Here is a 22,253-nt window from a genome sequence, read left to right as displayed (position 1 = left end):
AATATTGCTTCGACAGTTTCAATTTTCTCTTGATTTATGGTTTTAATGTTCCATGTTCCTATTGCATTAGTCCTTTATAAAAAGCCGCCCTCTTTCATTATGATGGCCCCATCAGTGACCAGAAGCCCTTGTGGTTTTGATTTGATCACATCATGCCATTCCAGATTTTCTTGAGAAAGTTGAGTGTTCTTCCTAAGTAACTCAAGCAATGTCCTTCAGTGTGGTGCTCTTACAATATGACAGCCAAATTTATACATGTTTCAGTTATGTCTACACAGTTTCTTGGCAACAATATACAAAGGATTTGCCTCCTTCTAGCTTTAATTTTGGAATTCCTTCTTTTAAAATGGCACTTTCTTCATGGCTGCTCTGACTCTCATTGTGGATATCTTCACATTTACTTTTATCTTTTCAACTTTTATCATCAAGAGGAGCCATACCAGTAGTTTCCATTCTAATCAGCATCACTCTTACAATCACTGAAATTACCGGACCCTCTTATCTCACTCTCATCAGTAATAGTGAGGCAGTATGAATCAGAGAAGCTAGGATTCTAATATTCCTAGTTTTTAGATGTAAATGTAATGAGATGCAAAGCTGAATTATGTCTCTGTGTGCAGTATTGGATTACCTCCTACAATAGAACCTGGCATTCTTAATTTGGTAAGAATCGTAAAATGGGGAAGCGTGATGGGTTTTAATCTAATTCATAAGACAAGTTTTGAGTGCTACAGTACAATAGGCAGTGGGGAAGTTGCATTTTCTGTATATCTGATGCAGTTTTAAACAGCACAGAATTTTGAGAGCAAAAGGTTTCATGAAGTAGTAAGCGATCTCCCTCCTTCACCGCTTTTATTCCATCACCCACTACCAAGACGTTCCTTTTTATTAGAAATTAGTGTATACCTGAATAGAAAATTCCCTGTGGATTCATATTTTTTTGCTCTAAAACAAAATCCTGTGTGCATCTGGGTCTGGTTAAGCAAATTGTTCCTTTGTGGTCACTTTTAGTTTGACCTATTGATCCTGCAGATAGTACCCACAGTTCTTGGGATGTAAAAAATAATAATCCTGGTGCATAATCTTACACAAGGTGAGCACTTCTGTTACAACTATTCAAACAGATTCCATAATGTTTGCATAGATAAACATCTACAGTACAGGACTTCAGCAAGTGCAGGGAGGCAGTGGAACTGGTTTTTCATGTTTGTATTAATTTTCAGAGTGAACTTTTATACCCACTAAGGGAAGCGAATGTTACCATCTGTTATGGACAGTGCTATATTCTTAATGGAAAATGTTTCACTTTTTTATATTAAACAGATATGTCAGCTTTCTTATATCTCTGCCATTGAAATACTTATTTTCTTAATGTCTCGAAAGAGAGTTCACAGCCTTTTTTCAGCACAAGAGGTAAAAAAAACCCAAAAAGCAATTTCTGCAGCAAAACCTACATATACAATATACATAAGTTGCCCAGAGTTGCCTTATAGGGGATATGGGCAGCAAATAAATAAATAAATAATTTATAAAAAGCTCTGTTAGCTTCTTCTACATCAGTGGTTCTCAACCTTTTTAATGCCGCGACCCCAACCGGTCGTATGTCGAGGACTACCCAACCAGTCATAAGTCCAGGACTTTCCCTGCCCGGGAGCGCTGCGCATGTGTGGTGCCGCCCCCTGCACCGGCCGAGGCGTAGCTGGCAAGGGACAGCGATGGCGCAGGGCGACCACCGGCTGGGCCACCAGCTGGCCCAGTCCAAGGGAAGTAAGGCACTCGCCGGGCCCCACGCGCGCCAGCAACCCTCCCTGCACCCACCGGCCTCGCACCTCCCACCCCTGGCCCTCTTTTACTTACATTTTTAGTAGTTGCTCAGCAGGGAGGGGTGGAAACTTACAGACAGCTCGCCTTCGCTGCAGACAACTTGCAGCACTGTTTGCAGACTGGGGCTTTTGGCGGGCTCAGCAGGGCAGAGACAGCCTGGACAATTCCTATTGGCTTTTGAAAGCCAATAGAATTAGACTCTATTCAAGAGAGTCTATTCTAAAAGCTTTCAAAAGCCAATAGAATAAAAGGGAGTAGCACAGCTAAGGAAAAGGGGGAAAAAATGGTGGACTCCGTTGTTTGGCGACCCCCGTGAAATGGTTGTTCGACCCCAAATGGGGTCGCATCCCACAGGTTGAGAACCCGCTGTTCTACATGAAAAGATCCTGACTAGGTTCTGAATAACTTAACAGACAAATGGGTAGAGTTCTACCATGGGAAATATCCAGAATTATAGCCAGTGCTGCTAGCTCTTCCCTGGATTTACACTTTGTAGTAAGTCATAAATTTGATTTACAAACCAAATTGGCTCAATCAGTATCAAATAAACCACATGATAGTTTGTCCAAAGATATGAATCTAGCTTTTGTCAGCTTTGTGAGATGAAAGCAGGATCTTGAATAAGCCTGGGAGAGCATTGCTTAGCTTTCTACTGCCTCTCAAATGCAGCAGTTTATTTTTATTTATTTATTGAGCATATGGCATGAAGTGTCAAAGTATATAGATATATAGATATAGTTATATAGCATGGACTACTTCCAAGATAGTATACGTTCTGTTTTAACAGAGCAGCTAAAAGTCTACAGCAACCAAACTGAATATTGTATCCCTCATGGTCAAAACCTACAGAGGCAGCAGTTAATGGTAGGGGAGTCATAACTCCTTATTACTGCCAGGTGTCACAGTATATTTATATAAATACATTTCTGCTTGTGTATCACAAATCAACATTGTGATGTCTTCACGAGCTGAGAACATTTGCAGAATGCTCTTTTCCTATAACTCACACATTAGTTTAATAAACATGCTTCATTTCCAGCCCAAAGGAGCAGATAGAAAACAAAAGACCGACAGAGAGAAAATGGAAAAGCGAACTCCTCATGAGAAGGAAAAATACCAACCCTCTTATGAAACGACAATACTTACAGAGGTAAAAGAAGAAATCCAAACTCTGTGAACAAAACACTTGAGCTAGGGCTCAAGAAAGATAGCTGTTCATATGCTCATAGTGCTGTATTAATAACCAAATACTAATTTGGATCAAATACTGGCAACATTATAAATCAGGCTTTCTCAGTCTGATGCCCCTAAACACTGTTGAATTACAACACTCTTACTCAGTAAGCATAGTTATTTATTTTGAAGATAAGATGTTTGGAAAGTCTGGGGTGAAATCTCAGTTAAATTAGAATTTGAGGACCAGAGTAGACAGATATCAGTGTTATACAGCAAATAAAATAGTGCTAATGACTGAAAAGTAATGTCTCTAGGAATCAAGCTTGGCTCCTAGTGATTTTACAGATGCATCCATATGGCTTTCTTAGCAACAATATATGTTAATCTACCACTGCCACTTTCTGGACTTTTTTTTTTTTTTTAATTTCCTTAGTCTAGCCCAGGGGTAGGCAACCCAAAACACTCAAAGAGCCACTTGGACCCGTTTCACACCAAAAACAAAACACCGGGAGCCGCAAAATCCTTTTGATATCTAAAATGAAGATAACACTGCATATATCCTTTTTTACCTTTATTATAGGAGTGTGTGTGTTTGTGTGTGTGTTTGTGTGTGTATATATGTGTGTGTGTGTGTATATGTATACACACACACACACACACACACATATATATATACACGTACATACACATACAGGTAAAAAAAGGATATATGCAGTGTTATCTTCATTTTAGATGTCAAAAGGGTCTCTCTCTCTCTCTGTCTCTCTCCCTCCCTCCCTCTCTGCCCTTGGTCTGCCACTCCTCTTCCCCCACTCTCTTTCTTTCTCTCTCTTTCTTTCCTTTCTCTCTTTCCTCTCTCTCTCCCTCCCTCCCTCCCTCTGTTTCTCTCTCTCTCTTTCTCCCCCCCCCTCCTATCTGCTGCTCACCTGGCAAGCTTCAAGCTGTTGTCCAACAAGCTCAGGGGTAAGCAACCTCGTCTCTTTTATGACTCATGGACTTCAACTCCCAGAATTCCTGAGTCAGCCTAGCTGGGCTAGCTAGCTCTCTCCTGCCCTTCCTGCTTCCTGCAGAGACGCAGCAAAGGGAGGGGCTCCGTCCAGTAAGCTTTTCAGCTCCTCTGAGAATACTGTGAGTGCAATCTTTTTTTTTTTACACACACACATACACACACACACACAAAGAGAGAGAGAGAGAGAGCACACACACACACACACACACACACACACACACACACACACACACACACAGAGAGAGAGAGAAGCAGGGAAGCGCAATTGCCTCTCTCTGTCTCTGTCTCTCTCTGCAAAGGCAGAGGAGGCTGGGAGCCACAGGGGAAGGCTCAAAGAGCCGCATGCGGCTCCGGAGCCGCAGGTTGCCGACCTGTGGTCTAGCCAAAAGCCCTGGCATTTCCTGGAGTCTCCCATTCAAGTATTAAGCAAATCTGATTATGTTTAACATTCCAGGATCAAGTAGTTGTTGCAACACAGATAAGCAGCTGAGGAGTATGCTCTTTCACACAGCAAAGGTTATTGTCCCAAGCTATTAATATCTCCTCAGGTCTGTTATATGTTATTTTCTATAGATGCATGATAAACAATAATAAAAAGAATCCCTAAAGTAGGCTAAGTGCCGTCTTTGTGTGCTCCATGCTGCTTTTAAGCAAGATTGCTGGCAGCCATTCATTCTGTGTTAGTTTATCATTGCAGCACATTCTTAGGTTGTAAATCACTGGTGCAAATGTTGTATTCATAAATAGGGAAAAGATAGTAAGTGGGAGAATCCTAACCTGAGTCACAGTTTGGTTAAAATCCATACCTTATGCATAAAAAAAATACGAGACATTCAGCAATAATTCATCACTTCCGACCAGCATGAGGCTTGGGTGCGAAAAGATGCTTTTTTCAAATACTAGTATACAAATAGTATACGAATTTTATGAAAATAAAAGAATCTTTCATAGCTTCTCTTAAGAAGCAACCTTGCTTAAAAACAACACAGAGCACATAAAGACTGCACAGCCAACTTTAGGGATTTTTTATTTTTTATTTGAAAAAGATCACTTGTACCTTTAACCTCAAAATAAGCCTTTTTTTGGTAGCATTTAAGAAAGGAAAGTTTTAAATTAGAGCTTGTGCCTCTAGCTTAGAATGAACAAAATGATTCCAATAAATGTATAGTTTTCCTCAGATAAATTGGATGTACTTTTTTTTTTCTTTTATCAAGAGCTGGGAAAGTGAAAAGCGTAGAAGCAAGGGGCGGGGAAGGCAGGATCCATTCGTATCCATCACTAGAAAATTTGTGGTGTGAAGACAGAAACATTGTGGAATATTCACATTAGAAGAAGGGTATATATTTTTTTCTTCCAGTGCTCTCCATGGCCTGAAATCACGTATGTCAACAATGTGCCATCACCTGGCTTTAGCAGTTCTCACAGCAGCTTCTCTATCAGTGAAGGGTAGGTATCCGTATATTCTTTATGCCTGTATATATTTTTTCAAAGGCCTCTCTGTTTATTGGTTTCTTTACTCTAGGACGGGGGTAGGTAACCTTGGCTATTTTATGACTTGTGGACTTCAACTCCCAGAATTCCTGAGCCAGCCATGCTGAGGGGAAAGGGAGAGGTTTCTAAGCTGAGCCATGCTGGCTCAGGAATTCTGGGAGTTGAAGTCCACGAGTCGTAAAAGAGCCAAGGTTGCCTATCCCTGCTCTGGTCATCTTCTCATGTCTTTGCATTAGTACACCCCTTTCTCAAAAAAAAAAGAAAGAGAGAGAGAGAGAGAGAGAGAGAGAGAGAGAGAGAGAGAGAGAGAGAGAGAGAGAGAGCATGGGGCAAAAACAGTGAATGTTCAAGAGAATGGATATTTTTCACTTTAAAAATACTATTTGTGAAGAGAGGTATTAGCTTGCAGGGATAGAGGTGCTGCTGAAACTAACTTGCTCCTTATTATTAAAATTCTTTTCCCAGCTGTCTCTTAGGCCAGAATTCCCCAACCTTTCGGGGTTGGTGGCCCGGAGTGGAGGGGGGGGAAGAAGGGATGTTTTTGGGGGGAGGTGAATGCATGCGCATGCACACACAAACACTCATTGCTCATGAGAATGGAGCCATGAACACCTGAGATGCTTGCACGAGTGGGACTGTGAATGACTGCAAAGTTTGCACGAGTGGGGCTGTGTGCATGCACACACACGTGCACACCGGGCAGCCAATAGACCACAGCCCAGTAGTGGGCTGCGGCCCACAGGTTGAGGACCCCTGTCTTAGGCAGCCTGACATATAAATCAGGTAGAAGATGAGGAGGGTATTAATCTTCAGCAGCAGCAGAAGCAGCAAACATAAAAGAGCTTTTTACCCTGTCTTTATATAAAAATAGAAGAAAGGAAAATGGCTGCTCTTTCTGCTTTTGAGCACAAGTCTAGCTTTCCTTGTTGGCTAGAGGTCTTTGAGCCAAGACTAAATGACTATTCAGGGATCTTCCAGCTTAAGGTTTCCTGCATCCAGCAAGGAGTTGGGCTAAATAGCCTCCAAGACCTTTAAAGCCAAAACACACACACACTCACACAAAATGTGAAGTGTTACATTCGCATGACCTTTAATGATTGTATAGGCTACCGTTACCTTCCATCTTAATAATTTGTTCTTATTAAGATTAATTCTGACAAAAACCTGAACTTCAGCGATGCTTAAAGGAAAGGCCATGGAAAGGTCATAATTTTTTAGTTGTTCTTTTTAACTATGATTCTGTTGAACTCCCGTCAATCTTCTGGCAGGATATGGAATATTTAAATAAGTGCCAAGAAGAGAAAAAAAAAAGCAAAATTCAGGTGCCTTTTCTGTTTTTTTTTTTCTAAAACTAGGAACGGGTCTCCAAACCACCAACCTGAACCTCCAGCTCCAGTTACAGATGTACGTTTTAATTCATATGTCCCACTTCTTTCTCTTCCCTTCCTCACTGCTCACTCCAGGTGGGAATGGGATGGTCTGATCTAGCTGACCAAAGGGTACTTTCCCCTGAGTTATCTGTTCCTCATGCAAAATGCTGCAACTGATAACACCGTGAGTCTTGTTGTCCAGGTGGACAAATGAATAGCCTGAGATTATCCTGGAGCCCCCCCAGCATTCCTAATAAATGGGCAGAGCCAAAAACGATTGAAGAGGCAAATGGATGTCTTAAAATGTGCAGGGCACCTGTTTGGCCTCTTTAATCTCCTGAACCTCCTTCCTGGAATAGCTCCTGCCTCCATCCGCTTTTGGAGTGCTACCCTCAACCTGCAATTATTCAGAGCTTAGTAGAGCCTTCTGGCTAATAGAAGTTGCAAATTGGTATTAATCCAAGGCTTCAAACGTAACAAAACACACTAGTTGGAGGTTTCAGGTTATATGTGGAGATGCTGGGGGAAGATTGCATACAAATGCCCAGTTTCAAAATACAAAATGTTTTAATAGGTTGTCTAGTTCTGTAATCGATCTGCATTCTTCTTGCAGAGAAGCAATTGAGTTTCTTTTTGCCCTAGAACCTCTTGCCAACATCCACACCTCAGGAAGCTCAGCAGTGGCTGCACCGGAATCGCTTCTCAACTTTCTCACGGCTTTTCACAAACTTCTCAGGTAGAACCGAAACTTTTTTCCCCCTCTTTACTAATACCTCAGGAGAGGCCTTCAGAATTTGCATCCCTTAATTCCCCTGCCATCTTCTCTTAACGCTCTCCCTTCATGACATCCTCTCGGAATTTCTTTCTACACCTCTTCAAGCTAATGCACCTGAATGGTTCTCCACCTTGAGGACTATCCCAAGGAGCACCGTTCTGTAACTCGGTCTGCTTTTGGTTATTGCAGTACAAATGAGCTGCTAGTTCTGGGCAGATGTTAGGCAATGCTTGTTTAAATTACTGGAAGGAGAAGGCTTAAATAAAACCTTACAACCCCCATGACTTATTCTACTCAGATTTAAAAAAAAAAAGCCCTTTCTCTTCATATCCAAAACAGGCAAAGGACCTGGGCCACTTTTCTTTCATCCCCAAGCCAAAAAAGCAGTGGTAGATTATTTATGACCTGGGTAGTAATCTCCCTGTGGCACGTCATGTGTCTTTTAACTTAATATTCAGATGCACTGGTCTCTGAAGCAGAAATCCTTTTTGTAAATTAGGATGTGCTACAGATGGTGAGGGGCTGAAATAGGGAAGTTGCTGGAGGGGGCAGGGCTTTTTTTTTTTTTAAACAACTTAAGTAGCCTGCTAGAAGCTCAGTACATTCATTTTGACCTTCATTTGAGCGGAAAAGCAATGAATGATTGAACTGAGGAAAAATAAGCAATTGGAAATACGGGGAACGAAAGTGAGGTTTTTACTGCGGTTAAGTTGCCCCCATTAATGAAGAAAATTGGGGGAAACAAGCTGTTACGCTGTGTTAAAACTTTTTAAAATTACTTTTCATCTTACATGTCAGTTGCGTCCTTTCCTCGATCTGGAGTCCCTTCAGGCAGTCAGGCAATCCCGCCCTGGTTTCCTCAAGATTGAATTATTGCAATGTTCTCTACATGGATTTGCCCGTAAAGACCACACAGAAGCTGCAGCTGAGTCAAAATGCGGTGACGCAAGCAGTAATGGACATGTCTCCATGTGCCCATGTGATACTGCTTCTGTGCAAGCTTTATTGGCTGCCAGTTGGCTTCTGAGTGCAATTCAGGGTGCTGGTTATTACCTATAAAACCCTCAATGGGCACAGAGCCTGGATATCAAAGAGTGCTTGTCTCCAATAATTTCTTCCAACCCGGTATTTTTCAGCAGAGCGGGTGCGCTCTATGTCCCCTCCATTATTTACTTGCTAAATTTATATGATGCCCATCTCACTGCCAATTAAATATTATCATCCCGGGGGTAGTGTTGTTGTGGCCCTCACTCTCTGGAAGAGCATTTCCTTCCCTGCAGAGATAAGGATGGTTCCCTCTCTCCTAAGGTGCTGGAAAACTTTGAAAATTTGACTTTGGTTCCAGGTCGGGGGTTTATGTTTGTTATTTGTTTCATGGCCTATTTTGTGAATTTATTAAGAGTATTTTGGTCTAAGCCAGTGGTTCTCAACCTTTTTAATTCCGCGACCCCCAACCAGTCGTAAGTCGGGGACTATTCCGGTCATAAGTTGAGGACTAAACCGGTCGTAAATCGAGGACTTTCCCTGCCCGGGAGCGCTGCGCATGCGTGGTGCCATCCCCTGCGCCGGCCGAGGCGTAGCTGGCAAGCGGCAGAGACGGAGCAGGCCGACCACCGGCTCGGCCACCAGCTGGCCCAGCCCAAGGGAGGTAAGGAAAAGGGGAAAAAATGGCAGACAGCCTTGCTTGGCGACCCCCATGAAATGGTCGATCGACCCCAAATGGGGTCGTGACCCATAGGTTGAGAACCGCTGGTCTAAGCTGCCTATTGATGTAATATCTTTAGCTGTTTTTATGTCTTCTTTTAATTTTGTGCACAGCCCAGGGTCTACTGGAATTGGATGGCCTATAAATAATAATAATGATAATTATAATAATAATACTTTTTATCCCTTTTCACTTTTGTAAAAAAAAAATCTTAGGGGCAGACTTACTGAAATTAACCAGAGAAGATGTCATACAAATATGCGGTCCTGCAGATGGCATCAGACTCTTCAATGCGTTGAAAGGACGGTATGTATCAGCTTTATACAGTTGAGGCTTTATGTGTGCTGGACAGTACTGAAACTGTCCCAATTTTTAGTTCTTTTTTGGCACTTGACTGAGACACTTTGCTTATTTATAACCAATTGTTGTTAGTTGCGAAGTCGTGTCCGACCCATTGCGACCCCATGGACAACGTTCCTCCAGGCCTTCCTGTCCTCTACCATCTTCTGGAGTCCATTTAAGCTCATGCCTACTGCTTCAGTGACTCCATCCAGCCACCTCATTCTCTGTTGTCCCCTTCTTCTCTTGCCTTCAATCTTTCCCAGCATCAGGCTCTTCTCCAGTGAGTCCTTCCTTCTCATTAGGTGGCCAAAATATTTGAGTTTCAACTTCAGGATCTGGCCTTCTAAAGAGCAGTCGGGGTTGATCTCTTCTAGGACTGACCGGTTTGATCGCCTTGCAGTCCAGGGGACTTGCAGGAGTCTTCTCCAGCACCATAGTTCAAAGGCCTCCATTCTTTGGCGCTCAGCCTTTCTTATGGTCCAGCTTTCACAGCCATACATTGCAACTGGGAAAACCATGGCCTTGACTATACGCACTTTTGTTGGCAGGGTGATGTCTCTGTTTTTTAGTATGCTGTCTAGATTTGCCATAGCTTTTCTCCCCAGGAGCAAGTGTCTTTTAATTTCTTGGCTGCAGTCCCCATCTGAGGTGACCTTGGAGCCCAGGAAAATAAAATCTGTCACTACCTCCATTTCTTCCCCATCTATTTGCCAGGAATTGAGAGGGCCAGATATGTTACTCCAATCTTAACAACTCTGGGCAGCCCTTCTAGAAAATCCCTTTGTAATACAGGAGAGAACTAAGTTATTACAGGATGCAATACAATCAGACAGGATGAGGCAGGTTACAGAAAAACACAAATATATGCCTCTTTTGGGGGGCTCCTTAGAACTCTGTTGTATAGTTTTTCATTTCTGTCCTTTGGATGTCCAAGATGTGAGCATATGTGCTTTTTAAAAATTAAATAAATGCTTGCTTTTTAATTTCCCTTCCTTTTGAAATACATTTTGAATCTCCCTCCCCCCCCCCAATTCCCTGCCAGCCATGTTTGAGGTGTAGCTAGAGCAGACTTTAATACTCTGCAGTTTCTTGGGTTGTTAGTTGTCCTTCAGGTGAAGAAAAAAACAGATATTCCCAGGTGAATAGCACCTTCTGGCAAAAATGTTTTCCTAATATCACACCATACCACTAAGTTAATGTAGCAGTTCTGATTGTTCAGATAGGACTGGCTAAAGTGGGGGTGGGGGATTGCTGTGTAGGCTCGTTGGTTTCATGCAACGAGTCCTCCAAAAAAAAGAGAACCTCATGCTCCCGCCCCCCCACGTATATACACTTTTCACTGGATTGATGAACTGCTTGCTTCCGCAGTAGAAAGCTCACTGCCCTTGCTATTCAGGGAATGTGTGCAAAACATGTGAAGGAGAGGAAAAATACCAGGGAGGGGAAATGGAGAAGAGACAAGAAATTGAAGGTGAAGGATGTAGTCAAGAACACAGTGTGGACGTTTGGGGAAGATCAAAAAAAAGGTGCAGAGAAAGTAGGTATTTCCCCCTGCTGTGATAAAGTAAGGGGGCAGATAAATCTGGCTTACAGTATAAAGTAGTCCAGTGAGCAAGAAAACATGGAGACCTCTGACCACATCATGTAGCACAGCCTTCTTTAAATCTGGCAACAGACTTGCAGTTGCCGCTCTACGTACGTCTTTCCTGATGCTGTCACAATTGTTTTTGTTATATAAATCGAAGTGAAAGGAGGTTGCAGAAAAATAAGTACTGCTGCATGACTGGCCACAAAAGCATCTAAAGGCAGCTAATAAAAAAAACTTCCAAATGAACGAGGGGATTAGCTTCTTGAGGCTTCTTCTTGGAACAGGTGGAGAATTCATTTGTTCGTTCATTCCGTTCATTCATTCATTCATTATATATGGCCATCTATCTCAAATTCTTGATTCTTGACTTACGACTTTAACACCATAAAATGTACAATAGGATGAGTTGGAGCAGGTGACTCCCTGAGGAAGTGGACAGGACAATCTGTGATTGGCCATCTGTTTACTGGATCCAAGTCCCTCCTTGATTTGAAAATACTGTCAGCCTTTTTGAGAAAAGACGGGTCCTCAACCTTGAAAAAGGCTGGGTTGCATCCCGTCCTCAAGAGGCTGTCCTTAGAGTCAAACATCTTCGATAACTGTCAACCAGTCTCCAATCTTCCTTTCTGTGGATAGTTGTTCAGAAAATTGGTTGGTTTGCAGCTGATGTGAATCCTAGAGGAAATGGATTATCTAGTCCTGTTTCAGTCAGGTTTCAGGCTGGGATTTAGTACCGAGATAGATCTAGTCAGGCTTGTAGATAACCTGTGGTGGAGCTGGGGTGGTGTGCATCCATCCTTCACTACCGTTGACTACGTATCCTGAATTTGCTCTGTGGATTGGGAATTGGCACCACTGTAACATAGTTTTCTTCCTTTCTCCAGAGCTGGTTCCAGTCAGTATTAGGTAGTTGGGGGAGACACTTCCTAGGCCCCTCCTGTGTTGGTTATTGTAGGTTTCTATTATCTCTCCCTTCTTGTCACCATCTACATCAGTGGTTCTCAACTTTTTTAATGCCACGACCCACCTCAACCGGTCTTAAGTCGAGGACTACTCAACCGGTCGTAAGTTGAGGACTACTCAACTGGTGCAGCACCGTTTGCAGAATGGGACTTTTGGTGGGCTCAGCAGGGCAGAGACAGCCTGGACAATTCCTATTGGCTTTTGAAAGCCAATAGAATTAGACTCTATTCAAGAGAGTCTATTCTATTGCCTTTCAAAAGCTAATAGAGTAAAAGGGAGTAGCACAGCTAAGGAAAAGGGGGAAAAAATGGCGGACTGCGTTGTTTGGCGACCCCCGTGAAATGATCGTTTGACCCCAAATGGGGTCCTGACCCACAGGTTGAGAAGCACTGATCTACATGGATCCTCTGGGTGAAGTCATCAGCCAGTTTTCGGTTCAGGATTGATACCCAGTTACATGTTTCAACCCTGATCCAGCCAAACGAAGCTGTTGAAGTTCTGTCCCAGTACCTGGAGTTTGTGTAGGTTTGGATGGGGAAACACTGCAAAATCAGTCCTACCAAGACAAAATGGCTACAGGTGTCCGGGCTCCCTGAATCTGGGATATTTCATGTCTGACCTTGGATGGAGTGGCATTTCCTCATTCAAAGGTGGTGTGCAACTTAAGGGTCTTCTTAGGCTTACGCCTCCTGTTCAATGAACAGATGGCAGCTGTGGCCAGGAAGGTCTTTGCCAAGCTTCATCTGCATTAGTTGCAGCCTTTCCTAGATTGGGGAGGGGAAGGGGCTGCATAACTACATTCTCTGCCAGCTGTATCTTCTGGATGGCTCTTCAAGGGCAGCTCCACATATAGTGTATTGCAGTAGTTCATTTGGGAGGTCACCAAGATATGAGTTTGAGTAGAGCCTCCCTGATTTAGGAATAGGTGCAATTGGCAGATGGTTAGTTGTGCAAAGGCCACCTTTGGCTATGATTGCCACATGCTCCTCAAAGAGACTCTTCACTCCTCACTTTTATTCTGCTTGAGAAAGATTCATGGATTCAGTTGTAGAGCAAAGGCTTCGATAAATCAGGTTGAATTTCATATATCATTTTAATAGACTTCTGGATAAAAAAGAAAGGACAAATGCTGCTGGCTACTTCCTTCTCTGTGTGTGCTTCTATTTCCTCGCTTATGAAATGGAAATTAGTGTTCTGCTTTGGCATGCAAACAAAAACTTGTCAGGCAAATTTTAAAAAGGCATTAATTGTAGATGCCTTATTTACAGAAGCTGAATCAGTGTTAAATCTTCTCTCATCTATCAAAAATTTATGGCACAAGCTTTCCAAGATTATAACATTGACGTCACAATACAGATTGGGGATTGCAGTTATTTCTAAATTGTTTTTCCACCAGTGACCCTGAGCAACATAAATAATACACAGAGGTAGTCCTCACTTAAAGGTGGTAATTGAGTTAGGCAACTGTCATTAAGTGATAACAGTTGTAAACTGCAACTTCATTTGGCTGTGCCAGCTTACAACAGCAGCTCTGGCTGTTTTTGTCAGGCAAATCCCACATGATTGATAGGCATGACTTTATGTAGTGGCCACAGTTCGCCAATTCCTGCCAGCTTCCCCATTAATTTTGCTTGTCAGAAGGTGGCAATGAAGGCCTCGGATGGTGATCATGTGACTGCAAGGATGCTGCACAGCCACACCTTCAAAGACCAGTCTTCTATTTCCTCGTTCAGCATCATCGTAATTTCAAATGGCTGCTGCTTTGGCAGCTTTTTTGAAAAATGTAAGCAAAGACTGCTTGTATTGAAATACTCCAGTATATAAACACAGCAAAGGAGCAGCTTATTAACAGCACCTTCCATACAGTTTAAATCACTCTTGAGGGCCGGTTTTATACAGTATGTTATAAAAAGTTTTGTATCTTGTTAACTCCCTTTTTTCTTTGTTCTCCATATTATATATCTAGTTTATTATTTTATTTTATTTTTCCTTTTACTTCATAAAATGCATATCTCCTATCTATGCTGAAGATTTGCAGTTCTGTTTCCTTCTCCTCTGTTTCATCTGTATACAATATTTTCCCTTCTTTTACTTTCTGCTCAACAGAAGTATTCTGTAAGTACTACCAATCTTTCTGCATCACAGTTTGGCATTTCTCCTTTTTTCTTTATATTCTTGGGATTCCCCCCCCCCCCAGCCTCTCCCTGTTTATGTTTACTGCTATTTCTCTTCACTGAATTTAGCAGAATATGATGGTAAATATTGCAGCTCAGTTGAGCGTCAACCGAGTGGAAATAAACATGCTACTCTGCATGATTAGCAAACATGATTCTAAGACAGGGGTCTTCAAACTTGGCCCTTTTATGATTTGTGGACTTCAACTCCCAGAAGTCCTCAGCCAGGCAGTTTGAAGATCCCTGGTCTAAGATGAGGCAGAATGAGGAAAAATGCCCCTATAGTTACCAATTTTGATGTACATAATCCCACTGCTTGCATTCTGGAGTGCTTGGAGCTATTATAACGCAAATACTTTGTATATATCTGGGGTAATACTAGTGTTGTGAGTTCTTCTATGTATCTCAGCATCACGGTAAATGTTTCTGCATAGAACAGAAAAGGCCCTCACACATGCAATATTTTATGAGGGAGGGAGTGCTCGCAGCGATTCGTTCAGCTTTCTTTGGCCAATATTTATTCCAAAATAATTCAAGATGCTAAAGCTTGATCTGAGTCTGCTGAGTGACTGCATGACTTCATTTGCATATAAGGCCGAATCAAGATTTATTTTACATCATGGTTTACATCATGAACAAAAAAACCTGGCTGGACTTACAGATTGAACTAAGCTATAATGTGATTTCTTTTTTTTAAAAAAAAAGTTATTTATAATACAATTAAAAAAAGAAAAAAGAAAAGATTGGACATGACTTGAAATTCCAGTATACACATTTCTAACAAATTGATTCTCTTCTTACATTTAATTCTTGATCTCTATAAGTACATATATATATTTTTATACAATACCTAATTCATTTCTCTATTTATTAACCTAAAAGTATATACATTTCTATCTTAATGCTAATCTGTAACCTGAACAGACCTCCTTTGTTCCTACCAATAGTAAAATTTCTCCCAGATTTCGAAGTATTCTAATCCACTCTTGTCCTTCAGTTCCATCGTGAGCCTGTCCATTTCGGCACACGATAATATTTTATGTAATATTTCTTCCTCTGTGGGAGTTTCTTTAGTCTTCCATTTTTGTGCAAATGCCAATCTAGCAGCAGTCAGAATGTGTAGCATCAAATAGACTATCCCTTTGTCATATTTCTCAATAGTTATGCCCAATAAAAAGAGTTCTGGTTTTGGCTCTATCTCCATCATTAATATTTCTTCCAACCATTTTCTTACCTTGTTCCAATAATCGCAGGCTTTAGGACATTCCCACCACATATGATAGTAGGTCCCTATTGCCAGTTTGCATTTCCAACATATGGATGAGAGATTTGGGCCCATTTTGGCTAACTTTGTGGGTGGGAAATGCCATCTGTAAAACATTTTGTAGAGGTTTTCCTTGTAGGAAGTAGCTAGGGTAATTTTTCCTATTTCTTTTCCATAATTCTTGCCAAGTTTGCAGATCAATATTGAAGCCAAAATCCCTACTCCATGTTAACATGGTTTCCTTAACCTGTTCTTCATACATTGCCTGATCTAAGAGGTAATGGTATAGACTTTTAATCATCTTATCCTCAGTTCTTAATAATATTTTATTCAGCTCTATCAACTCTGTTTTTATACCCCACTCTTTTTTGTCATTCCTGTATCTTGATTGTAATTGAAGATATGCCCACCATTCCAATTCAATCCCTTCATCTTGAAGATTTTTCCTTGATTTCAATTCCCCTCTCTCATCTAATACATTTTTGTAGGTTATTTTATTTATTTTATTTTTAAAATTTATAAGCCGCCCCACTCCCGTAGGACTCTGGGCAGCTAACAATAAAAACAACATAAAACATGACAAACGTACAATTACAGTCATCCAGGGGTCAGATTTTATAAACCCCAGGCCTGCCAGAAAAACCAGGTCTTAAGCAGCTTATGGAAAACCAACAGGGTGGGAGTGGTCCTAATCTCCAGGGGGAGCTGGTTCCAAGACGTGGGTGCCATCACAGAGAAAGCCCTCCTCCGCGGCCCTGCCAAATGGCACTGCTTGGCCGACGGGACTGAAGGAGGCCCAGCCTGTGGGATCTAACCGGACGTAGGGAACTATGAGGTAGTAGGCGGTCTCGCAAATAGCCTGGCCCATAGGGCTTTAAAGGTAATAACCAACACCTTGAATTGGACCCGGAGACCAATAGGCAACCAGTGCAGCTCACGGAGGATAGGTGTAACATGGGTGTATCGAGGAGCACCCAGTATCACTCGCGCGGCTGCATTCTGGACCAGCTGTAGTCTCCGAATACTTTTCAAGGGTAGCCCCATGTAGAGCGCGTTGCAGTAGTCCAGACGTGAGGTGACAAGGGCATGAGTGACTGTAAGGAGAGCCTCCTGGTCCAGGTAGGGTCGCAACTGGTGCAACAGATGAACTTGTGCAAAGGTCCTCCCAGCCACAGCCGTCAAATGATGTTCCAAATTCAGCTGTGGATCAAGGAGGACACCCAAGTTGCGAACCCGCTCCGAAGGGGGTATATTTTCCCCCGCAAGAGTCAACACTGGACAGTCGACATGATCCTTGGGAGACAACATCCAAAGCCACTCGGTCTTGTCAGGATTGAGCCTGAGTCTGTTAACCCCCATCCAGACCCTCACGGCTTCGAGGCAACAGCCCATCACATCGGCCGCTTCACTGAGAGAGCTCGGGGAGGAGATATATAACTGGGTATCATCAGCATACTGATGAAACCTCACCCCGTGCTGTCTGATGATCTCACCCAGAGGCTTCATATAAATGTTAAATAGGAGGGGGGAGAGGACCGACCCCTGCGGCACACCGCATTCAAGGGGCCTCGGAGTTGACCTCTGCTCTCCCACCAATACCGATTGCGACCGGCCAGAGAGGTAGGAGGAGAACCACCGTAAAACGGTGCCTCCCACTCCCACCCCTTCAAGTCGTCGCAAAAGGATACCATGATCGATGGTATCAAAAGCCGCTGAGAGGTCAAGTAGCACCAAGACAGAGGAATAACCCCTGTCTTGGGCCCGCTAGAGATCATCCATCAGCGCGACCAAAGCGGTTTCTGTGCTGAAGCCGGGCCTGAAGCCAGATTGAAAAGGGTCTAGATAATCCGCTTCATCCAGAGACCGTTGGAGCTGGAGCGCCACCACTCTCCCTACAACCTTCCCCAAAAAGGGGAGATTGGAGACTGGATGGAAGTTATTTAAGTCAGCCGGGTCCAGGGTAGGCTTCTTGAGAAGGGGCCTCACAACCGCCTCCTTCAAGGATTGCGGGAAAGACCCCTCCCTCAACGAAGCGTTGATCAACACCTGGAGCCAGCCTCGTGTCACCTCCTTGGCAGCCGAGACCAACCAGGAAGGACACGGGTCCAATAAACAAGTGGAGGCGCTCATTGTTCCCACCGCTCTGTCAACATCCTCAGTGGTCATAGACTCAAATTCATCCCATAAAACTGAGCTAAGACCTGCCCCAGTCATCTCAGAAGGCCCTACCCAATCGGAGTCTAGGTCTGTCCGAATCCGAGCGATTTTGTCTGATAGGAATTGCACAAATTCCTCCGCTCTACCCTGTAAGGGCTCCCCGGCTTCCTGAACGTTAAGTAGGGAACGGGTCACCCTAAACAGGGCGGCGGGGCAAGATTCTGCAGACGCAATAAGTGCGGAAAAATGCGAACATTTTGCCGCTCGTATCGCCACTAAATAAGTCCTAATATAGGCTCTTAGGAGTGTCCGGTCGGATTCGGAGTTACTAGCCCTCCACTGTCGCTCTAGACGTCTCTTCTGACACTTCATCTCCCGTAGCTCCTCGGTAAACCAAGGTGCCCTCCGAGATCCACAATCACGGAGAGGTCGCAAAGGCGCGATCCGGTCTAACGCCCCTGATGCCGCCTTATTCCAAGCAGCGACCAAGGACTCAGCCGGTTCGTGGAGGAGGGAATCAGGAAAACCCCCAAGCGCTATTTGGAACCCCTCCGGGTCCATTAAACGCCTGGGGCGGAACCACCTAATCGGTTCCGCCTCCCTGCGGTGGGGGAGTAGGACCGAGAAATCTAACCTCAACAGGAAGTGATGCGACCATGACAAGGGAGAAGTAACTATACCCCTTATATCAAAATCACGTCTCCACGATAGGAATACCAAGTCGAGCGTGTGTCCTCCCCTATGGGTCGTACCCTGAATTATCTGGATCAGGTCCATGGTTGTCATGGAAGCCATGAACTCCTGAGCCACACCAGAGGATTCGCCGAGTGACGGCAGATTGAAATCCCCCAGCACCATAAGCCTGGGGAATTCCACCGCCAACCCGGCTACCCCCTCCAGCAGCTCAGGCAGGGCTGTTGTCACATAGCTGGGAGGCAGGTATGTCAACAACAAACCCGACTGAACCCTTGAATCCAACCTCAAGAGAAGGGACTCACATCCAACAACCTCTGGGGCTGGGATCCTGCGAGGTCTCAAGGATTCTCGGACAAGAATTGCCACTCCCCCACCCCTTCCCTAGAGTCGCGGTTGGTGCATTATCTAAAACCCGTCTGGGCACATCTCTGAGAGAGGAACACCTCCCTCTTGGCCCAGCCAGATCTCAGTAATACATGCCAGGTCGGCCTCCTCATCTAATATCAAGTCCCAGATGAGAGGGGCTTTATTAATAACCGACCTGGCATTAAGAAGCAGCAACCTGAGGTCAGGATCCTGAACACCCCCCTCTCCAGGTATTGGAGAAGAGTCCAAGGGGTCGGAACAGGTAATTGCTTTAATGCAGCGAGTCCTTGTTCCCCGAAGATGGCCCACCCCTTGGCTCCCACCATATCTACCTCTCCCTACGATAACCGGGATGTTCTGGTGGGCCTTGTATTTCTGATCCCATAGCATAGCGTGCCATCCAATCTGCAAATCATGACCTTCCAGACTTAACAATCTCCTGTTTTTCAATTGTATCCAATCCCGCACCCATAATAAAACTATAGCCTGATAGTATTTTTCCAAATCCGGAAGACCGAGTCCACCCCTTTCCTTTGAATCTTGTAATAATTTTAATTTGATCCTTGCTTTTTTCCCTTGCCAAATAAATTTAAGTACGGTTTGATTGAAATTTCAAAAAAATTCCTTATCTAATTTAATGGGTATGCCTTGGAACAAAAATAATATTTTAGGTAGCACATTCATTTTGATTGCAGCAATTCTGTAATCTGGACTGGACTTACAGATTGAACTAAGCCATAATGTGATTTCTATGGTTTTGGCTTAGTGTAATGTGGAAACTCTGCTTTTTATGGTTTGTTTAGTGAGCCACAGTGAAAAATGTCTAAGTACAAAATATACTTCCAGCTTTAGTATTACTGATAAGCAAAGAAATTATGACCATTTCATCTTCTAAGCTAAACATGTGTAGGTGCTCATATGTAATACAATAAAAATTAATATTTATCTTTTTGGTTTCTCATGAACTTTGAACATCCTCTATAGATAAATTCTGCAAACAAAGGGCAAGAGAGCAGACAGGGAAATGTAGTTGGAAATTATCTGTTGATTTTGCCTAAACTTTCTTTTTTATGTATTTACATTTTCAGTTTTCTTACCATCATCCTAAACACAAAATAATCCTAGGAAGAGTATTGTATCTTATTTTTGTAATGTATGAACTAAACTGTGATGATCAGCAAAAAGCTGTCACAGCAGTTGTGCCTCCCTTTTACTTGGTGCCAATCTTACTGATCTTTCACTGGGCATGAATGAATGCTTGTAAGGAATGTGGAGTGCTTTGTGTTATTTCCTTTGTTGCCATTGGTGTTCATGGTTTTAATGATACCTTATTAAACTTTTGGCAGTTAACTAACAATATTATTTACTCTGAAGTGTTTTTTGTGAAAGATGAGGTCCAAATGCAGCTAAACAAATAGTCAAGTGGTGACACATTTTTCCCCCTTTCATTCGTTACTCTTATTCCTAGTGATCCTGGAGAGCTCATGTCTTCTTTTCTCCATAGGATGGTAAGGCCAAGGTTGACCATCTATGTTTGTCAAGAGTCACAACAGTTGAGAGATCAGCAGAAACACGAAGATGGGGATGCAGCCAATGGTACCTTTTTTGGTAAGGACATTGGGAAGACTGCATTCTAGTTAGTAAATGGATTGGCAGTATTTTGTAATGGGATCATCTCTTCAAGGAGATGTTGGCCCTTTGGTGATGGGAATGATGGTATAAGACACACCAGTAATCAGTTTGTAGTTTTAGTTGTAGTTCATTTTTGATTTTGTTGCTCCTAAATTTCCCACTTACGTTCATCTGCTTAATTCTAATAAGAGCCACCACCTTTAAAATATCACTGCTATTATATAGATCTGATGACAATTTTCTAGCTTCCGTATATCATAGAGATTGCAATGCCTGTTGAAAGGGATGACATATATCCAAACAGTTATTTATTTGTCAGGGAATGTGTACATTTATTTTGAATAATAGAATAAAATTATAGTAAAACCTGTTGTGGAATCTGACAAAAACGATAAATAAAAAGAAGACAGTACTGCTATTTGCTTTTTTTAAAAGCACTTTCTGCCCTCCCCCCTCCAATCCTAGTTAAGGTCCTTATTCATTCTCATTGATTCTGCAGTTTACCATGCAATCTACTTAGAAGAATTGACTGCTGTAGAGCTGACAGAAAAAATAGCCCAACTCTTCAGCATTTCCTCGCAACAAATCAGCCAAATATACAAACAAGGACCTACAGGGATACATGTACTCATCAGTGATGAGGTAAGAGTAAAGTGATAGTCTGAAGTGATTTGTAGCGGTTTAGGAATTTAACATTTAATAATAATAATTTAACAACGACAATAATAACAATAGTAAATACTGGCAGGCTCGCTCTGATTTCTTATAAAAAAGAAATGGACAATTTTCTTCATTTGCCAGATTATAAATTGCAGTAAGCTACAATGTTGTTTGTATTCATTTGGATTTTTGACATCACATGATGGGCACGCTTAATAAAATTGATATCGTGAAAAACTTGTCTACTCACCAAACAACTCACATGATAGCCATTCACAAACACTAGTTTATTAGAAAGCCAGCTAGTCTACCAGAATCCTCTCTATGATCTCAATAAGATGTTTGTGAGATCTAAAGAATTGCCTTGAACAGATATGATATTCAAAGCTATAAAAAAATTCATTCATTTCGGTTTCTAAGACGGCCCTGAAAGTGATCCAAGTAGGCTTACAAAGAGAATTTTAAAAAATCAGGATAATCAGCCAGACCAGGAAAGACAAAACTCAAAATACATAACATTATAGCAAGTTCTTTTTTTTTGTAAATTTTCTATTAATTTTTTCCATATAATTCAATAGTACTTATTCAACAATGTGTTGTCTGAGTTTATCATTCACTAATACAATTTTAATTCCTAATCCTTTATTCTTTTCTCCAGCCATTGATAAAATAAGTCCCAAGTCTGATAGTAATTTGTTTCTTCTTTTTCTTTCAACCACATAGTAAGTCTGTCCATTTCCGCACATTCTAGTATTTTTTTAATTATTTCTTCCTCTGATGGTATTTCTTCATTTTTCCATTATTGCGTGGTAAGAATCATATTTGCACAAATCATCTTTTGCAGACCCTCTAGGAAATCCCAGATTTTTAAGACCCCTCTAAATGACAGCAGTCAGATGGGTCATATGGATCTGAAGAGCTGTGCAACATGTTAGCTTGTTACTTAACTTTTAAAAAAAACAAACACAAGTCTTTAAAAAAAACAAGTCAGGTACACTGAGGAACCTAGTGGACAGTAGAAGAGATATCTGAGATACACATTGGTATCCATAGAACTACCT

At 42.3% G+C, this 22,253-nt stretch overlaps 1 protein-coding gene across 1 annotated transcript in view; it reads left to right on the top strand.

Moving 5' to 3' along the window:
• The window catches only part of TFCP2 (transcription factor CP2), a 51,836-nt gene that overhangs the window by 24,394 nt on the left and 5,189 nt on the right, over window positions 1–22,253 (top strand). The window contains exons 8-14 of the mRNA XM_039331959.1: window positions 2,864–2,974; window positions 5,367–5,455; window positions 6,856–6,904; window positions 7,513–7,606; window positions 9,566–9,656; window positions 20,405–20,508; window positions 21,032–21,174. Of these exons, the coding sequence (XP_039187893.1) occupies window positions 2,864–2,974; window positions 5,367–5,455; window positions 6,856–6,904; window positions 7,513–7,606; window positions 9,566–9,656; window positions 20,405–20,508; window positions 21,032–21,174 (681 nt within the window). The remainder of the gene's footprint in view (window positions 1–2,863; window positions 2,975–5,366; window positions 5,456–6,855; window positions 6,905–7,512; window positions 7,607–9,565; window positions 9,657–20,404; window positions 20,509–21,031; window positions 21,175–22,253) is intronic.

The sequence above is a fragment of the Crotalus tigris genome, unplaced genomic scaffold (assembly GCF_016545835.1).
Source record: "Crotalus tigris isolate CLP2741 ecotype Arizona unplaced genomic scaffold, ASM1654583v1 scf7180000024441.2113493, whole genome shotgun sequence".
Lineage (NCBI taxonomy): Eukaryota > Metazoa > Chordata > Lepidosauria > Squamata > Viperidae > Crotalus > Crotalus tigris.
The sequence above is the reverse complement of the archived record's forward strand: the minus strand, read 5'-3'. Positions and strand labels throughout refer to the sequence as shown.